The 16,400-nt window shown below is 45.0% G+C and overlaps 2 protein-coding genes across 3 annotated transcripts in view; both read right to left on the bottom strand.

Annotated features, from left to right (window-relative positions):
- mmadhcb (metabolism of cobalamin associated Db) overlaps nucleotides 1-16,400 on the bottom strand; it is a 250,037-nt gene that overhangs the window by 82,162 nt on the left and 151,475 nt on the right. The gene's annotated exons all lie outside the window — the stretch shown is intronic.
- srp19 (signal recognition particle 19) lies at nucleotides 37-468 on the bottom strand (the record flags this gene model as incomplete). Its single annotated transcript, XM_080752934.1, has 1 exon — nucleotides 37-468. The coding sequence occupies one exon, from the start codon at nucleotides 466-468 to the stop codon at nucleotides 37-39; it is 432 nt and encodes a 143-aa protein (XP_080609060.1).

Below are 16,400 nucleotides of genomic sequence, written 5' to 3'. Positions count from 1 at the left end.
GGACAGGGTGACGTTTTAAGTGCTTAAAAAACATTACTACTTCCTCTTCTTCTTGCCCGCCTTCCCCCCCGCCTTCCCTCCCGCCGCCGTCGCCCCTTGCTCGCCGCCCTTGTGGCCGTGGGTGGCCCTGCGCTTGGGGATCATCTGGGCCACGTGGAACATGAGGTCGTCCCGCGACGAGAACCTGTCGGGCTGACACAGGGAGCCGTCCTCCCGCCGGAGCTGCACGCGGACGCGGCCCCTGCCCTGGGCGTCCTGCTCCCTGGGGTGCGTCTTGTCCTTCTCCAAGTAGACCGTCATCCCCGCGGCCTTCAGCGCGTCGCCGATCTCGCCGCAAGACGGGTTCTCCACGCACTTATCCGCGGCGATGCAGCGGCCCTGCGACCGCTTCTTCTTGCTGTTCACGTACAGGGGGTAGATGCAAACGAACCTGTCCCTGTCGGCAGGGTTTGTGGTCATATGAGCCATTCCTCCTTTCAGCAGCTTTTTGCACAATAACGAAACACCTTATCGCTTTATGGTTTGGCCGCTCTGGTTGTTGGGATTATATAGGCTACAGATCATCTGATGTGTCATGACATACTATTGATGACGTATGCCTTCCCTTATTTGGTGCTTTGCTAAAGCACGGATGTAAGAGTCACACTTTTGTAGAACAGAACCGATTTTGTCCAAAATTCGTCAACCCGGCCTGGCGGAGACTGGCGCCACGCGGAGCACATTTTTCTAGTTTGCTTTCTTCTCTTCTGAGTGTGTTTTGGAAGCCGGCTCTATCGCAGCAGAGAGCTTGCGTGATAGATTAGCACGGCTAGTTGTGATGGATGGCACCCGGACTACTTGCCCGGCTACCATAACACACCCGCATCCAGTGAGAGTTTAGAGCCGGCAGGGGCCTCACCTGCACCCATGGGGCCTCACCTGCACCAAGGGGCCCCGGCTGTTAGCGTGAAGGAGGTGTTGACGGAGCTGTCAAAACAACAGTCGCGCTCATATCCTGAAATAAGGCCCCCGAGGGCCCTGCGTCAGTCAATCCCACCTCTCCCTTTCAAAGCTATAGGTAACTGTCGGTTAGGTAGTGTGCAGTGACACCCTAGATGATGCAACAACACTGTAAAGTATAGGGTTGTATTATATACCAGGGGAGAGGGAGGGAGGAAGTCATGGTTGCATTGATTAGTTGTGCTTTAAGTTTAGCTATTTGTGTTGCAATGTGACACTTTATGTATATATTCTTCTTTTTTGTGCCTTGCCTTTTTCACTGTAGGCCTACACAACAGTACAGTTTTTTAATACCTCTCTGTAACCGTGTAATCTTAAAGTAGCTATGACACGCCCCAAAGATTTACATTATAATACAGTAGGTCACGTCGCACATGTTTTTTGTAGAAACGGTTTGAAAAAGGGTCTGAGGCCCGGGACCATTATCACAGACACAGAATGACCACAAAGGCACAAAAACGAGGAAGACGCCTCTACATAAAATAAATGTACTTTATGACTAAATCTGTGTATATAAAAATGATATTACCTCTGAGATATCTTAGTTTTAGCAACATTGTCCATGTCAAGTGAAGTAGTTAGATAATGCCTATTTACGCAGCCTCTTTGCTTTGCCACCCGTGGGGAATGATGCCCCTCTACCCGTGGTTCGGTTACGTCATACTGATGACATTCAATACGTAACCATGGCATTTTTTGTTGACTCATGTGGCGTACGTGATGTCAGAGCCTTTTATGAAGTGATGTCACAATGAGTCAGCGCTTGCGCCGATTTCCTCCGGAACAGCCTGATGTCAACAATCAGCTCCGCATAAGGAGATTCCGAACGTTTCGCGCCGTTTCGGGAAAACCGTTCATCGGGTCGGGTCGAGGCCGGGCACTGCACTCCGCGCCGCGGCGGGGAACGCACGTGCCGAATCTGAAGCCGGTGGGACGAACGGTTCTGGAGATACGCGGATTACATACAGACAGACAGACTCACAGAGACTTCTCGCATTTATAAATTCTGGCGGAAACAGGTGGATATGATTTCGCATTTCCACTCTTTGTCAGAGACAATAAAATACACGCTAAACTCCGCCCCGGGGACCCTGGTCAACATAGTAGGCCTATATACTGTAGGGTTTGGATAAAATTCTGTGTGTTTGTTTAATTTATTGTTTTTTTTTATTGCGACCGTAGGTCGCATTTACTACCAAAACCTCCACCGGCTGTCCGTCCCTGAGTGAGTGAGTGAGTGAGTGAGTGAGTGAGTGAGTGAGTCACACGTCACACGTCACACTTTTGCCCTGCTCATATCTCCACAACCGTTGCCCCCATCCATGCCACATTTTGCACACACACTCCTTACCTGCCAAACTACAACCTCCAAGGACCCCCGGAGCTTCAGGGACCCCCAGGTCCCTGGGGGACCCCCAGGTGTAAAAAATGACCAAATGTGCAAAAATGACCAAATGACCACCCCAACGGGGCTGCTCACGGGGAATTCCTGGGGACCACCCACTCCTGGTGCTCCAGAACGGATGCAAAAGTGGTGACGCCCCCAGTGGAGGACCCCCTCCACTGCAGCTCACATAAAATGCCGTAACGCGGGCTAGGAGCGTCCGGGAGAGCCGGGGCCGGTACCTATTCGTCCGCCAAGGCAACGCGGAGACCCCACCCCTCATTTCTCACATGGCCCTCTTCTAGCGCCACCTTCAGGCCGATTTTTAAAACACATTTTTGGCCACTGCTCCTACAGTTTTGGCCCTAAAATCACGCAAATTGCTACACAGTATGTCTACACTCATCCCATCAACATGAATCTGTCCCATATAGCGCCACCTTCAGGCCGATTTTTAAAAACACATTTTTGGACACTGCTCCTACAGATTTTGCCCTAAAATCACTACACAGTATGTCTACACTCATGTCATCAACATGGATCAGGAAGATTTTGGAAAAACAAATTTTTGCCCTATTTGTGGAGATAAGTGACCTACGGTCGCTTATCTCCCGATTAGGGAGTCTTACTGGTATATATATAGAAAAGGTGTGCATGTGCCAGTGTTGATTTTGATAGTCACAGGACATTTTGATCTTGTGAGCTTGTAGATCTGCCATTTTCAGAGCGTAACACCCGAGCGCAACCAAACATAAAATGACTTACTAGGTGTGGATCTCTTCCTCCATAAAAAATGTTGTCTCATTTTTATTTGTTGAGGATATTGTCGATACATTTACAATTTAGGCATTAGTCTGTAGTGTCACCATAGCTTAGTTTCTATTTAGTTCTTATTTTGTTTTTGAAAAAAGGTTTAAAGGTGATACACCATGAAATTTCACTTTTCCTTTTTTTGGGGTCCCACTAGCACCTTCTATCCTCACAAAGTCCCATTTCTGACCGTTGTGTCTTTCTCTGGTTTTGAGAAGGCGAAGGTTAAAAGTATCCCACAGGTTCTCAAAACAGGCTATCCAGATTTGCTGCCGATTGTGACGTCATCTGCCGATTGTGACGTCATCATAAAAAAAAAGTAAAGGGGGGGGGTGGCGCAGTTCAGGCCAAAGGTGGTACTGCAGCTGAAATGCTCTGAGAGCCATTCAAAAATGAGAGAGGCTCTCTATTCAGGAGTGGTAATTTAGCCTCAAACCTTTTGAAAAACGTTTTTGGGACATAAACAATATGACATAAATACTTTTTAAATGCATGGTGTATCACCTTTAAAATGTTTCATCATAGTTTCAGTGGATGAAATCAACACGTGTGTGTGTGTGTGTGTGTGTGTGTGTGTGTGTGTGTGTGTGTGTGTGTGTGTGTGTGTGTGTGTGTGTGTGTGTGTGCACACGTGTGTGTGCCTGCCTGCCTGCCTGCCTGCCTGCCTGCGTGTGTGTCTTCTCTTTATTCTTATTTCTAACTTTGTTAGGAATCTGCCCTCATAAAGACCCAGTTGGACATTCCGCTGTCTGTCTGCTTTATGTCCCTGCCGTTTGCACACCAGCTCCATTTCCATCCCAGTATTTCTAGGAGAAAGAGGAGGACGCGTCACGTCCAAGATGTTGAATGGCTTTGACATTTTACAGTTAAGACAATGGTCTTCAAATAAGAGGGAATCACATGCTGATTGAACCAAACCTGAACCTCAGCATGCAGATCTAGAAGCTCACAACAACGTGTCGATTGTGGAAACGACATTTTCGGCAAAGAGATTTGGTGTAGGTTCAAAAGAAAAGGAGGAAAGCGGTCCATGTGACAGTTTTAACTCAAGTCTGTTTCATAGTGGTTAAATTATGGTCAAGAAAAGATGATGCCAATGATGAATAGATTCAGTCTGGACTGGTCAACAACGTAGGCTTTGTAGGGTTTAAGTGGTTCCACCAGCTGTCAGTCTGTCAGTCAGTCAGTCAGTCACACGTCACACTTTTGCCCTTCTCATATCTCTGCCACCGTTCCCCCGATCCATGCCAAACTTTGCACACTTCTTGGCTGCCAAACCACAACCCCCACCCCTTATTCCTCACATGCCCCTCTTCTAGTGCCACCATGAGGCCGATTCTTGCAAGACACATTTTTGGACACTGCTCCTACAGATTTTGCCCTAAAATCATACAAAGCGGTACACAGTATCTCTACAGTCATGTCATCAAAATGCATCTGTCCCATCTAGCGCCACCATCTGGTCGATTCTTTAAAAACACATTTTTGGACACTGCTCCTACAGATTTTGGCCTAAAATCAGGCAAAGCAGTACACAGTATCTCTAAAGTCAGGTCATCAACATGGATATGTCCCATTTCCCATATTCCCTCCTGATTGGCTACCATTGCCTTCTTGCATTTGTGTATGCGACCTGACGGTCGCTTATCTCCCGATTTAGGGAGTCTTATAGAGAGAGAGTGTATAGACTGAGAAAGTTAGAGCAGACATGAAGGGAGGCACCTCCAAACTCAGACCCATGTGACTCACAAGGGAAAGGATATGTAAAGATATGTCAAAGTGCACCGGAGTAATTGCACGTGGGTTTCCTGTTCGCCAACACGGCTCATTGTCCATGGTATTGACATAGCAACATTCAATCAAGGATAAACATTCCAGTTGGAGGTCAGAGTTCAACATGCTAATTGGCTGCACTGTTTCAGAGAGAGAGAGAGAGAGAGAGAGAGCTCCCACAAAAGGGGATCTTAGCCCTCGAGTGGCTAAGCTAAGCTTCTGCTTCAAAGGAAGGCCAATCCCCAAACGGAAGCCGTAACAAAGAAAAGACATGATCTATTTGGTGCGTCTGTTTCAGACGATCAGATGAACACATCGCTGTGTCAAAGGGGCGGCAGTGGCTCAGGGGTGGAGTGGCCGGTAGAGTAGCCTGATGGAGAACCGCAAGGTTCCCAGTTTGATCCCGGCTCCCCCATAGTTAGTGTGTCGAAGTGTCCTTGAGCAAGACCCTAATTGCTCCTGATGGTTGGTGCCTTGCTTAGTTTCCTCCGCCATCGGTGTATGGATGTGTGTGTGTGAATGAGTGAATGTAATGTAACACAAAATCGAGCATATATAAAGCGCTTTGAATAAAAGCGCTATATAAATGCACCATTTACCATTTCGACCCTTGATGCTCACTTTTCTTTGTTGTAAGCCCTTTCTCTCTTTGTGATGCGTTTGTCTTCTGTTTAGAACGTATATTACAGAAATATTACAGCCGGACAGGCCTTACACAGTGCAGGGACACAACTGGACTGGTCTGAATATTAATATAGCTATTCTGTACCTCTTATGTATTATTGATATTAATGGCATAGGTCAGCGCTCTTTCATTTTAATGTGTCTTGTGAGAGGTCCGCTCCTCATTAAAGTTTGATTTTTAGCATGCATAAGTGGTTTATAGCGAGATAAAGACAAAACCTATTCACAGCTCAACACCAAAGCCTGATACAAAACATTATATAAGCAATATTACCAGTAAGACTCCCTAATCGGGAGATAAGCGACAACATATCTCTAATAAATACAGTTCAATTTGTGGCGGGCAGACGGCGTCTTTCACCCATGCAATGACCCACGCAAAATGGCTGATTGACTCGGTGCAAAAGTGATTTGTGTTGTCAGCGCAGTAACCCAGCTACGCCAGGCAAATGGCGTAGCTGCTCGTTATAAACGTGATATAAACAACTAATATATTGATTTATAAATCCAGTTGGCTTCTAATGGTATCTTTTATGATGCCCTGTTTCTCGGCTCTGTAGTGTGGTCTATATTAGGGTGAAGGTGTGAATGTGGTGGCCTGTTTCAGGTCAGTATGCATATATGCTTGCTCTTTTGGGGGGGTGCATGACTAACACGCATGACGTTTCTCTCCTGAAATATGGACAGGAAGAATTCAACTCACATGTTGTCAGCGCTTTACAGCTGAACATCACTCAGACGTCCAACAGGACTAGCATGTTTGATCAGGTTTTACAGGTCTTTCCCTTTACTGTCAGTGCGTGGCCGCTCTCTCAGTGCCAGGTGTGAACACATGGCGTCTGGATTAGTCATCAAGGGTGATCCTCCCTTTGATCTCACAGGCTCTTTGGAGAAGAATGGAGACCAGAAGGAGTTCCAGTGGAGAGAGGTCAAGGCCCCTTCGGCACCTCTTCTTCTCCCCAAGGAAGGCTTTCATTTTTGGGGGCGGCTGGCTGGCTGGCTGGTGGCGGCGTCCTTCAAGGCTTGTGGACGGGGACGAAAGGAAAACACTTCATCTAGGCCTCATGTGGCAGACGTCAGTCTGTTAGGCCCTGTCACAGGCCCTGTCAAGTCAAGCTGCTTAGCTGCCCTGTCATTGTGTCACTGTGGCACTTGTGTGTCATTGTGTCATTGAGGCACAGCAGGCTGGCTTCTCCTGAAGGGCCATGCTTGGAAATAAGCAAACAGGTCTATGAAAACAAGCTCAGAAGAAGCGACTACTAGGCCACATGAACACTTTAAACCCACTGTATATACTGTTCATTGGCTGTTTGAAAATAGCTGATCTACAAGCTCAGAGCTTGTACACAGTAGCTCTGAGCTTTTGATGCTTCTTTCCAGAACTGAAGTATTGTGATCCTTATCTGCCCCACTATTTAGAAACAAGTCGCCCAAGTCGACATGGCAAAACTATCTCAAACCTCCATATCTTACAATAAATGCAGGGAATCTCTGGACATACATAATATTATGTTCTCCCAATTGGCCAGAGTCTGTTCTGGTGGTTCTGGAGAACCGCCTATCCGACCGACTCGACGCCGGGCACTGCACTCCCTTGGGTTGTCAGCGACTTGTGTGGTGAATTTGAAGTCGGCCGGTCGAACTGTTCTCGAGAGATGTGGATTATAAACATATATACATACTGAACGTATACGTACAGAGCTTCCCTGCATTTATTGTAAGATAAGACCACAATGGAAACAATGGAGTTCCAATGGAAACAAGGCCGCAAGGCCTTTTTGGGGATGTTCCTTTTAGGCAGGGTGTTTTTAACTTCTACATTTTTGTCCAATAAAATATTCCATGTCATTCAATCAATCAATGTACCAGGTGCTGTACAGTACAGTAAAGTATTCAATCAATCAAAAAAAAAATGTGGAACTTGAAAGTGGAATATAGCCGCTGTTGGCGTGAAAAGGGTAGCAGGATGACAGGGGGGGCGGCAGGAGAAACATAGGTAGAGGTGGGGCGTGGCGTGGGTCTCTTCTAAAGACTCAGAGGGTACACTGTGACCCTCCTCACTCAGCCTTTTGATGTTCAGCTACGACTAGGACTAGAGGACAGATTTGCAGCCAGTCCTCATTTTACAGATGATTGAGAAATGAAGGAGGGGAGTGTGTTCTGTGTTGTGTTGAGGGATTAAGAATGAGTTGCCATCAGTTTTTCCAATGTCGGGTGGTGTTATGGGATGAGGCAGTCCATCTCTTTTATAGCAGATGGAGTTGTGATGGGGTGGTGGTGGTGCAGGGGTGTCGCACCAAATTCTGGGCCCTGGGTGCAAGGATTTACTGTGTTATTTTGTGCATTTAACTATTGAAAAATAGCAGATATACAAGCTCACAGCGCGGCACCGAGTGCCGCGCTGCGAGCTTGTAGATCTGCTATTCTTGTATAGTCTTTCAAGGTTTTTTGAAAAAACCTATGTTTCTATGTCAGTGGTGCTCAAAACCTTTCATGTGAAGGACCCCCAAAATGATATGTATTTGGCCCACGGACATCCATCTCAAAATATTTAGTTACAGGGACCTCACAGAAGCAAAATTTGAGTTACAAATGTTCGCAAAAAAAAATACATATATTCAAAGATAAAGATACATATATTAAAAAATAGCAGATCTACAAGCTCGCTGCGCGGCACTCGGTGCCGCGCTGTGAGCTTGTATATCTGCTATTTTTCAATAGCTAAAGTATTGAATAATTAAGGCCCCCCCCCACCTTGGGCCCTGGTAACTCAGTCCCACTTTCCCCCCCTTGTGACGCCCCTGGGTGGTGGTGGTACTGTACTGTAGGCAGGGCTCATTCTTCTATGAACGGTTGCTGATGGATAAAGTGCTCCCTGCAGCACCAATGACTTTCATCTTCTACCGTTACGTGTGTGTGTGTGTGTGTGTGTGTGTGTGTGTGTGTGTGTGTGTGTGTGTGTGTGTGTGTGTGTGTGTGTGTGTGTGTGTGTGTGTGTGCGTGCTTGTGTGTAGGATTTGGGTTGGGGTTTGTTTGTTACCCAGATACAATGACACATCACAATTGCCTATTCGCCAAAAGACGCAAATGATACCTCCAATCATTGTCCTTAAACCCTGAGTGGCTGACCTCTGAGCTGACCTCTGAGCTGACCTCTAGGCTGACCTCTGAACTGATACACAGCCAACCATCAGGGCTGGATCTTGTGACAAATGGGAGATGCAGGTTCCAGGACGTTAAAATCTCTTCACATGATTTCTTGAGTCTCAGGTAATCCCTAGCCTGGGGCCCTGGGTACAAGGATTCACTGTGTTATTTTGTGCATTTAACTATTGAAAAATAGCAGATATACAAGCTCACAGCGTGGCACCGAGTGCCGCGCTGTGAGCTTGTAGATCTACTGTTTTTGGAAAATCATGAAAATTTGTGGCGGCCAGAAACCACCGACCGGAACCACCTCTGCCGTGCACCTCCAAAATGATTCCCCTAGTTTAAAATTGGTTTAGATAGATTGGTATAATCATTTTGTTTCTTTTGTTGTAATAATCATTTGGTATGTTCATCTTTTATTTGAACTCATAATAATTTGCATTATTATCATATACAAAAATAATGCGACCAGAACCAACCACCGGAATCACTGTTTAGTTTTGTTTTTGTTTTTTCCAAACTGGATCACTCAGTGTTGCAAAGGCCCTCTAAGATCAAAGTGGAGTCCCAATTGATACTGCCCTCAACTAGTTAGTGTGGGCAACCAGACTATAGTTCTGGGGAAACTTTATTCTCTGTTTCTAGAGTAACTAAAAGTTTGACCCCTACTCCTCCCACAGTTTTCGCGCCACACACTCGCGCCATATGTCAAATCGACCGGCTTCATCAGGAATTTGCATTTTTCTAAGAGAAAGGTTGTATTGTTTAATTGATATTAATTTATTAATGAATTAATTAAAGTCAGTGGTTAATATTAACTTTTCCCAAATATGGAGATGAGATGACTGACATCATAGACCACATGAGACCATATATGTCCATATATGGCCATTCTCCCCGAAAATGGGAATCGTACTTTAAGTATGATTCCCTGTTAGGCCCTGTTAGAGTTTATACAGGTAGATACACTGTTAGGGTACCCCCTTATACTCATATATGGGGATTACAATGCACAAGATGCATTTACTTACTGGTAAACAAACATAGCCCCCAAAATAATGGAAATTCACTTCCCAAAACTCAAATATGAATTGAAACACAGGGCAACCACACTTGCAATTTCACAAATTGCAAATGTTCTAGTTATGCTCCAACTGCGGTTCATGACAATCAGCTGATTAGAACAGGTGTGCTGCCTGAGAGGCAGAACATCTGACCTTCCTACACAGAGGAGGAGGAAGCCCTAAAGATAACTCCTGAACTCCAGACCCAAACTGTGTGCACCCATGAGACTAAGTGAGTTTGCAGTGTGATATATTTGTTTTGTGCAGAGATGTGCTTATGTTAAAGTAAAGTCATAAGTGATGTTTGTGTTGAGCCTAATTGTTTGGTTAATGGAAAGAAGGCCATGTGCTACTGCATATTTCTTCTGTAGGTTTTTGGTATTGAAATTTCCTTCCATGGTGTTTATATCATTGTACTTTCTGTAGTTGGAGAGCAGTACATTTCGCATGGCGCAGATGTTAGTGCTTACCTTAGTATAGGAACCATGCTAATGTAGATCTTGCCTTTATAGTGATGATGAATGTATTATTTTTTCCCTTTATAATTATGGCATGGTATTTTATGTTATGATTGCTAAAATCTTTACTGTATGTGCATTCATTCTCTTTAGACCATGCATACTTCCACCTACTGTCAAGTGCCTGTTATGCTACAGTGCTGCATACCCAAAGTAAAACTGTTGATCTAAGACTGCATCCTAGTGTTTTGTGTGGACACACCAAGGCGAACACTGCCAACCCCGAACCAGTATACAGTCCTGCCCTTCCTTTCACTATCCCTATTTTACACAGCTCGGTTTAGAACGAATACCAAGCTTTCCTCCGCGGTGGAAAGTCTGGTGATGCCAGGATAGGCAATTCCCTATTATTGGTCTTATTTAGTTTGATCATTGATGATTCAACAGGTGATACGTGTCTGTCTGTCTGTCTGTCTGTCTGTCTGTCTGTCTGTCTGTCTGTCTGTCTGTCTGTCTGTCTGTCTGTCTCTCTCTCTCTCTCTCTCTCTCTCTCTCTCTCTCTCTTTCATATCACGCATCCACCCAAGAATCCCTTTGATGTCCCTTACTTGGGCATAAGTTCCTGGCGGCCACAGATTAAGAGCTCCCCCCGTTGGGGACCAAAGGGTGGCACGAACCCCACTTGTGATCTTGGTCATGAGACAGGTGGCTCGTACCACTCTCAGTATGGGAGGGGGTGGTGGTGGGGACTGGGACTCACTGGGGGTCACTGTTTGTTTGGCCTCTTTGGCTCTTGATCTCGGACAACTCTGCCATGATGTTCCCGAGGTCTGTGAAGCTCATTAAGACATGAAAGAAAGTGCAACTCTCTCTCTGATGATGAGAGGAGAGTTCAACTTGCTCCTGTTTTTAGATTGTTTGGAATTTCTGCTTTGTAAGACTGCAGAGTTTAGAGTGACTGAAAACTCTGGAATGACTGAGGGTGTTTTTTTTACTCAATTAAAACTATCAATACTGCAATGTAGAAATACTCTAAAAGTCCGATAATCAAAATTCACTTGAGTTAAAGTACAAAAGGATTGGTATAAAAATATACGTAAAGTACCAAAAGTAAAAGTACTCTTTATGTAGAATTTCACTAGTTGTCATATATACCAGTAAGACTCCCTAATCGGGAGATAAGCGACCGTCAAGCATACAGAAACTTTAGAAGGCAATCGTAGCCAATCAGAGGGAATGTGGGAAATGGTACAGATCCATGTTGATGACATGACTTTAGAGATACTGTGTACCGCTTTGCGTGATTTTAGGCCAAAATCTGTACGAGCAGTGTCCAAAAATGTGTTTTTGCAAAAATCGGCCTGATGCGATGGTGGCACTAGAAGAGGGCCATGTGAGAAATCAGGGCTGGAGGTTGTGATTTGCAAATCCAAGGAGCAGCTTTATTCTCACATCACAGGTTTACAGAAGTAAAGAAGCCCTATCCTCGACGACCTTGTATGCAAAGCTTAAAATGTCATTAAGATAGGATGTTATGTAGACAGACAAACTGTAGGATGTCAGGTCACCACATGAACCTAGCACCCTATAGTTTGTATAGTTTCAATATCTTTTTCATATATTATACTGTTTAAAATGATGATAGGTTCTTGGCTTACAGTACCTATGATCCTAGATGACTATTTCTATGCATTTTATGTATTACCTCGCGCTTACTTTGCTTACTGTAAATCGCTCTGGATTAAGAGCGTATACTGACGAATGCCTAAATTGTGACATTGTAAATTCCATAAAAACGGGTCCCCATTAATTGGAGCTTCCATCTTCTTTATGCGACGGACAGATCAAAGAGAGGGCGAACGAGCACGCGGCGAGTGTATATCTTTCAGTGTTTGGGAAACAGAGGGTTGCGTTTAGGCTCCAACACGCTCAGCATTTCAAAGCGCTGACAGACATAGTGGTGTCTGCCGTGCTGTGGCCCTCCCAGCACCCGCGGCCTCTTCTGACTGCAGAGACACTCTGATGTGTGGACAAAACACTTACAGGGTGGAGAAATATGTCTGCACGTCTGACAAAAACACTGGCAAACGATGTGCAAGCACGCAGACACACACACACGCGGGCACGGCACACACACACACACACACACACACACACACACACACACACACACACACACACACACACACACACACAGAGATGTTTAATTCTACAACAAAAGGGTAGGTTTGTCATATTCATTGTAAAGACCAGCTGACCGATGTCCAGGTCATCAAATTATTGTCTCAGTTTTTGCAACAAAAAGTGTGTTGTGTGTAATTGATAGAAAAAGTAACTTTTTGGGTGTTTAATATAATCTAGCTTGAAGATCCACACTTTGGTGTATTTTTTCATACATTATTTTTAGGAGCAGTGGTTGCTATTTAATACAGCCCCCTGGGAGCACTTATAGGGTTAAGTGTTTAGCTCAGGGGCACTTTGATACAGACCGGGGTACTGGGGTGGGAACCAGTGACCTTCTGTTTCCCACACAGTGACCTTCTACTCTATACTCTACCCACTCAGCTATGGAGGCCGCCCGCCTCATGTCTGGGCCCTGAGAGTCTCCTTCCATGTCTGACTCTTTGAAGAAATTAAAGGTTTAGTCAAATTACAGCTGTTTGTTTGTAATGTACCCTTTATTTCATTGGTTCCGGGGACCCCCCCAGGGTCCCGTTATTTTATTTTATATTTTGGCTATTAAAAAATAGCAGATATGTTAGCTCATAGCGAGTCACTTTGTGCCACGCTATGATCTTGTAAATCTGCTATTTTTTTTGACAAATCTTTGAATACGTAGGCCTATGTTTTAACTAAAATCCTTAGCTTCTGGAGGTCCCTGGAACAAAGTTTGAGAACGACGGCTTTATTTAACCAAACAATCTCCTTTTTTTTTTTTACTTTTTTTTACCTTACAACTCCTCCATGCACATTAACGTGCCCATCTCACCCGACCTGTCACATGGGAATCCGGCCTGCGCCCCCCCCCCCCCCCCCTCATCCTCATGCCAGCAATGCCTCTCTCAAGGAGCACTACAAAAAGAGGATGAACCCCCCCCCCCCTCCCCTCCCTCTGCACACTCCCAAGTCCATCTCATGTGTCCTGGAGAGTCCAGATAATGGCTGTGTAACACAGGGACGTGCTGGGCCCCTGATTCAGCCTGGGAAAAAGAGTTGGAGAGGCCCTCATTGCGCGCTATAGAGAGAGATCGCTCTCTGTAGCGCTGCTGCTACTCAAAGATTTGCCATTTCAGATCATGACAAGTGACAAGCCAGTGGGCCAATTACATGAGTTATATTTCGTCATTGTCGGGTGGAAACCTTGCATGTCCAAAACCGTTTGTTTTGCATTTATCATTTGAAAAATGATTTAAACTAGTGAAAACAGCCGATCTACAAGCACACAACGCCTCACACCGCGAGGCGCTGTGTGCTTGTAGATCTGCTGTTTTCACTACTTTCGTGCGATGGCCTTGTATGATGAAGCAGGGCTTTGCTTTGCGAAAAAATCTACACATTTTGAGAAACTTGGAGATACAAGGTTTCTGCCAGACAATGACGATTTAGTTTGTTGGCTGCCCAGTCCCCAAAATGGAACGAAGGCCGACATTTTATTTAAATCTTTTTCCTAATGGCCGGCCGGGAATGAACCGACCATTCGGGAGTTGTCCCGCTTTTCCCAATGGCCAGCACGTCCCATCTATTCTACACAGACAGACATCCAGAATATGCACTCAGGGAGTCAGGGTCCTGTCTTTAAGTGGAGGTCTGGGCCCTCTTCAGTAGTCTCCTTCCCATCTCTCCTCTCTCTCTCTGTGTCTCCAGTGACTCTGTTGGAGGACGTGTTGATGTCCCCCGCCCGGTGAATGGGCCTCTGTCCGCGCCCGTGTCCTCCTCACTGTCCCCCATTGTCTCCTCTGATTGACAGCCGGGCCGCTGATAAAGCTCGAGGCCAAGGCTTCGCTATGCAAGAAGCTCCTCGCCGGCGGCTATATTACTTTACCCCAGGCAGGGGTGTCTTCGCACCAAATACTGGGCCCTGCGATACAAGGATTCACTGCGTTATTTTGTGCTTCCACTATTGAGAAATAGTGCGGCGAGCTTGTATATCTGCTATTTTTTGAAAAATCGTGAACATTTTTGCAGGTCTTTGAAGGTTTTTTTGAAAAAACATATGTTTCTATGCCAGTTGTGCTCAAATAAATATTTAGTTCCAGGGACCCCTCAGAAGCAAAATTTGAGTTATAAATATTTGCTTAAAAAATACATGTATTCAAAGATTTGATCACATTTTCACGACTTTTCAAAAAATAGCAGATCTACAAGCTTGTGAGCTTGCATATCTGCTATTTTTCACTAGCTAAAGTATAAAATAGTTAAGGCCCCTCCACCTTGGGCCCTAGTAACTCAGTCCCACTCCCCCCCCCCCCCCCCCCCCCTTGTGACGCCCCTGACTCCAGTGGTGTAAAGTAACTAAGTTCATGTACCCAAATAGTGCTGTCCTTATAAGTACACTTTTGAGATAGTATATTCAGTACTCTACCCGAATCATTTTACTTCTACTCCACTACATCTCAAAGCCACATTATGTTGTTTTACTCTATGGAATTATATGAAAGCTTTAGTTAATACTAGTTACCTTGTAGACTTTTATTATTAAAAACCACTTCAGACCTATGTACTTTGGCAATTTGAAAATAGTTGATCACCATGCGTTGCTTTGTACGCAACACGTTTGAGAACTTTGAAAACTTGTGAAATGGGACCTTCTGCATAATGAGTACTTTTAATTTTGGTACTTTGAGTACATTTTGATGCCAATGCTTTTGTACCTTTACTCAAGTAAATGTTCAATACCGAACTTGTACTTGTAACAGACTATTTCTACAAAGGTTGTCGATACTTATTCTTAAAGAGGAGGTGCCATAGTTTTGTACTGTTTCTGTTTTGTATGTGTCTATGGAGTTAACATTACTAGACATGAATGCAGCGCTTGTGGCACCGTAGCAGCTGTACCCGGCCAGCCACCTGTGAATGTTGCGTAAGTAATCACTGAATAAGAACAGTGTTTTTGTCCTGGGCCCTAAAATAAAAGACTTAAGTGGAAATCAATTGAGTTTATGACTGTCTATGTTTAGACGTTTTTTAAGGGCAGCCCAGGCATGCATTCTGATGGCACACAATCAACAATTATATTAAGTCAGGAGGAGAAGACCCTGGCTGTGGTGAAATGATATTATGAAAGTACCAGACGTTTATATCTGACCAAAGAAGGACAGCAATTAGCGATGAAATGTAACGACTTGACGCGTCTTCACAAATTGAGGACGGTGTTTTGAACCCGTTTTCTGCGTCATTTTCCAGAAAGAAAGATTTAAAAAATGTCTTAACACCTTCTTGATGCTGTTTTTGCACTTGCAGTAAAAATGAGAAACACGCCTAAATGAAGCTCACAGAGTTAAACTCATCCTCTGTTTCTCAAACAACACCTGCCGGTTATTCTCCCCTGCTCTTTCTCTCTCTCTCTCTCTCTCTCTCTCTCTCTCTCTCTCTCTCTCTCATTCTCTCTCATTCTCTCTCTCTCTCTCTCTCTCTCTCTTTTCTTTTATCCTCAAGGTAAATCATGCTTATCTTGGGGGCCCTGCGGGGCCCCTGCGACGTCCGTGCTCCACCATTAGATGCTACCTGATCCCTTTGCTAGTAGGGAGCATGTAATTATGGGGAAATGGCTGCATTTCTTTTTGTTAGATCTTAACTTCAAGTGGAATCCATTCATGCTTCAAATCTGTACATGGAGCCGATGATGATCTCTCTGAACCCGGTTCTGAGGTGAGCTTTTGGGGCGAACGTAGCAGAGCCACAAGCTCACAGCGACATGTAACTAAGCTTGTGGATCGGGTTTATTTGAAAAGCAAACTTGTAGATTTGGTGTAGAACAGTGGTTCCCAAACTTTATCAAGTCAAGGGCCCCCAATAGATATGTAATTGGATTTTGGCCGCGGACCCCCATCTTTAAATGCTTTGTGCCAGGGACCCCCA

Source organism: Nannobrachium achirus (assembly GCF_963921795.1).
Source record: "Nannobrachium achirus genome assembly, chromosome: 22".
Lineage (NCBI taxonomy): Eukaryota > Metazoa > Chordata > Actinopteri > Myctophiformes > Myctophidae > Nannobrachium > Nannobrachium achirus.
Note: the sequence above shows the minus strand (reverse complement) of the source record. Positions and strands in the feature narration are given on the sequence as shown.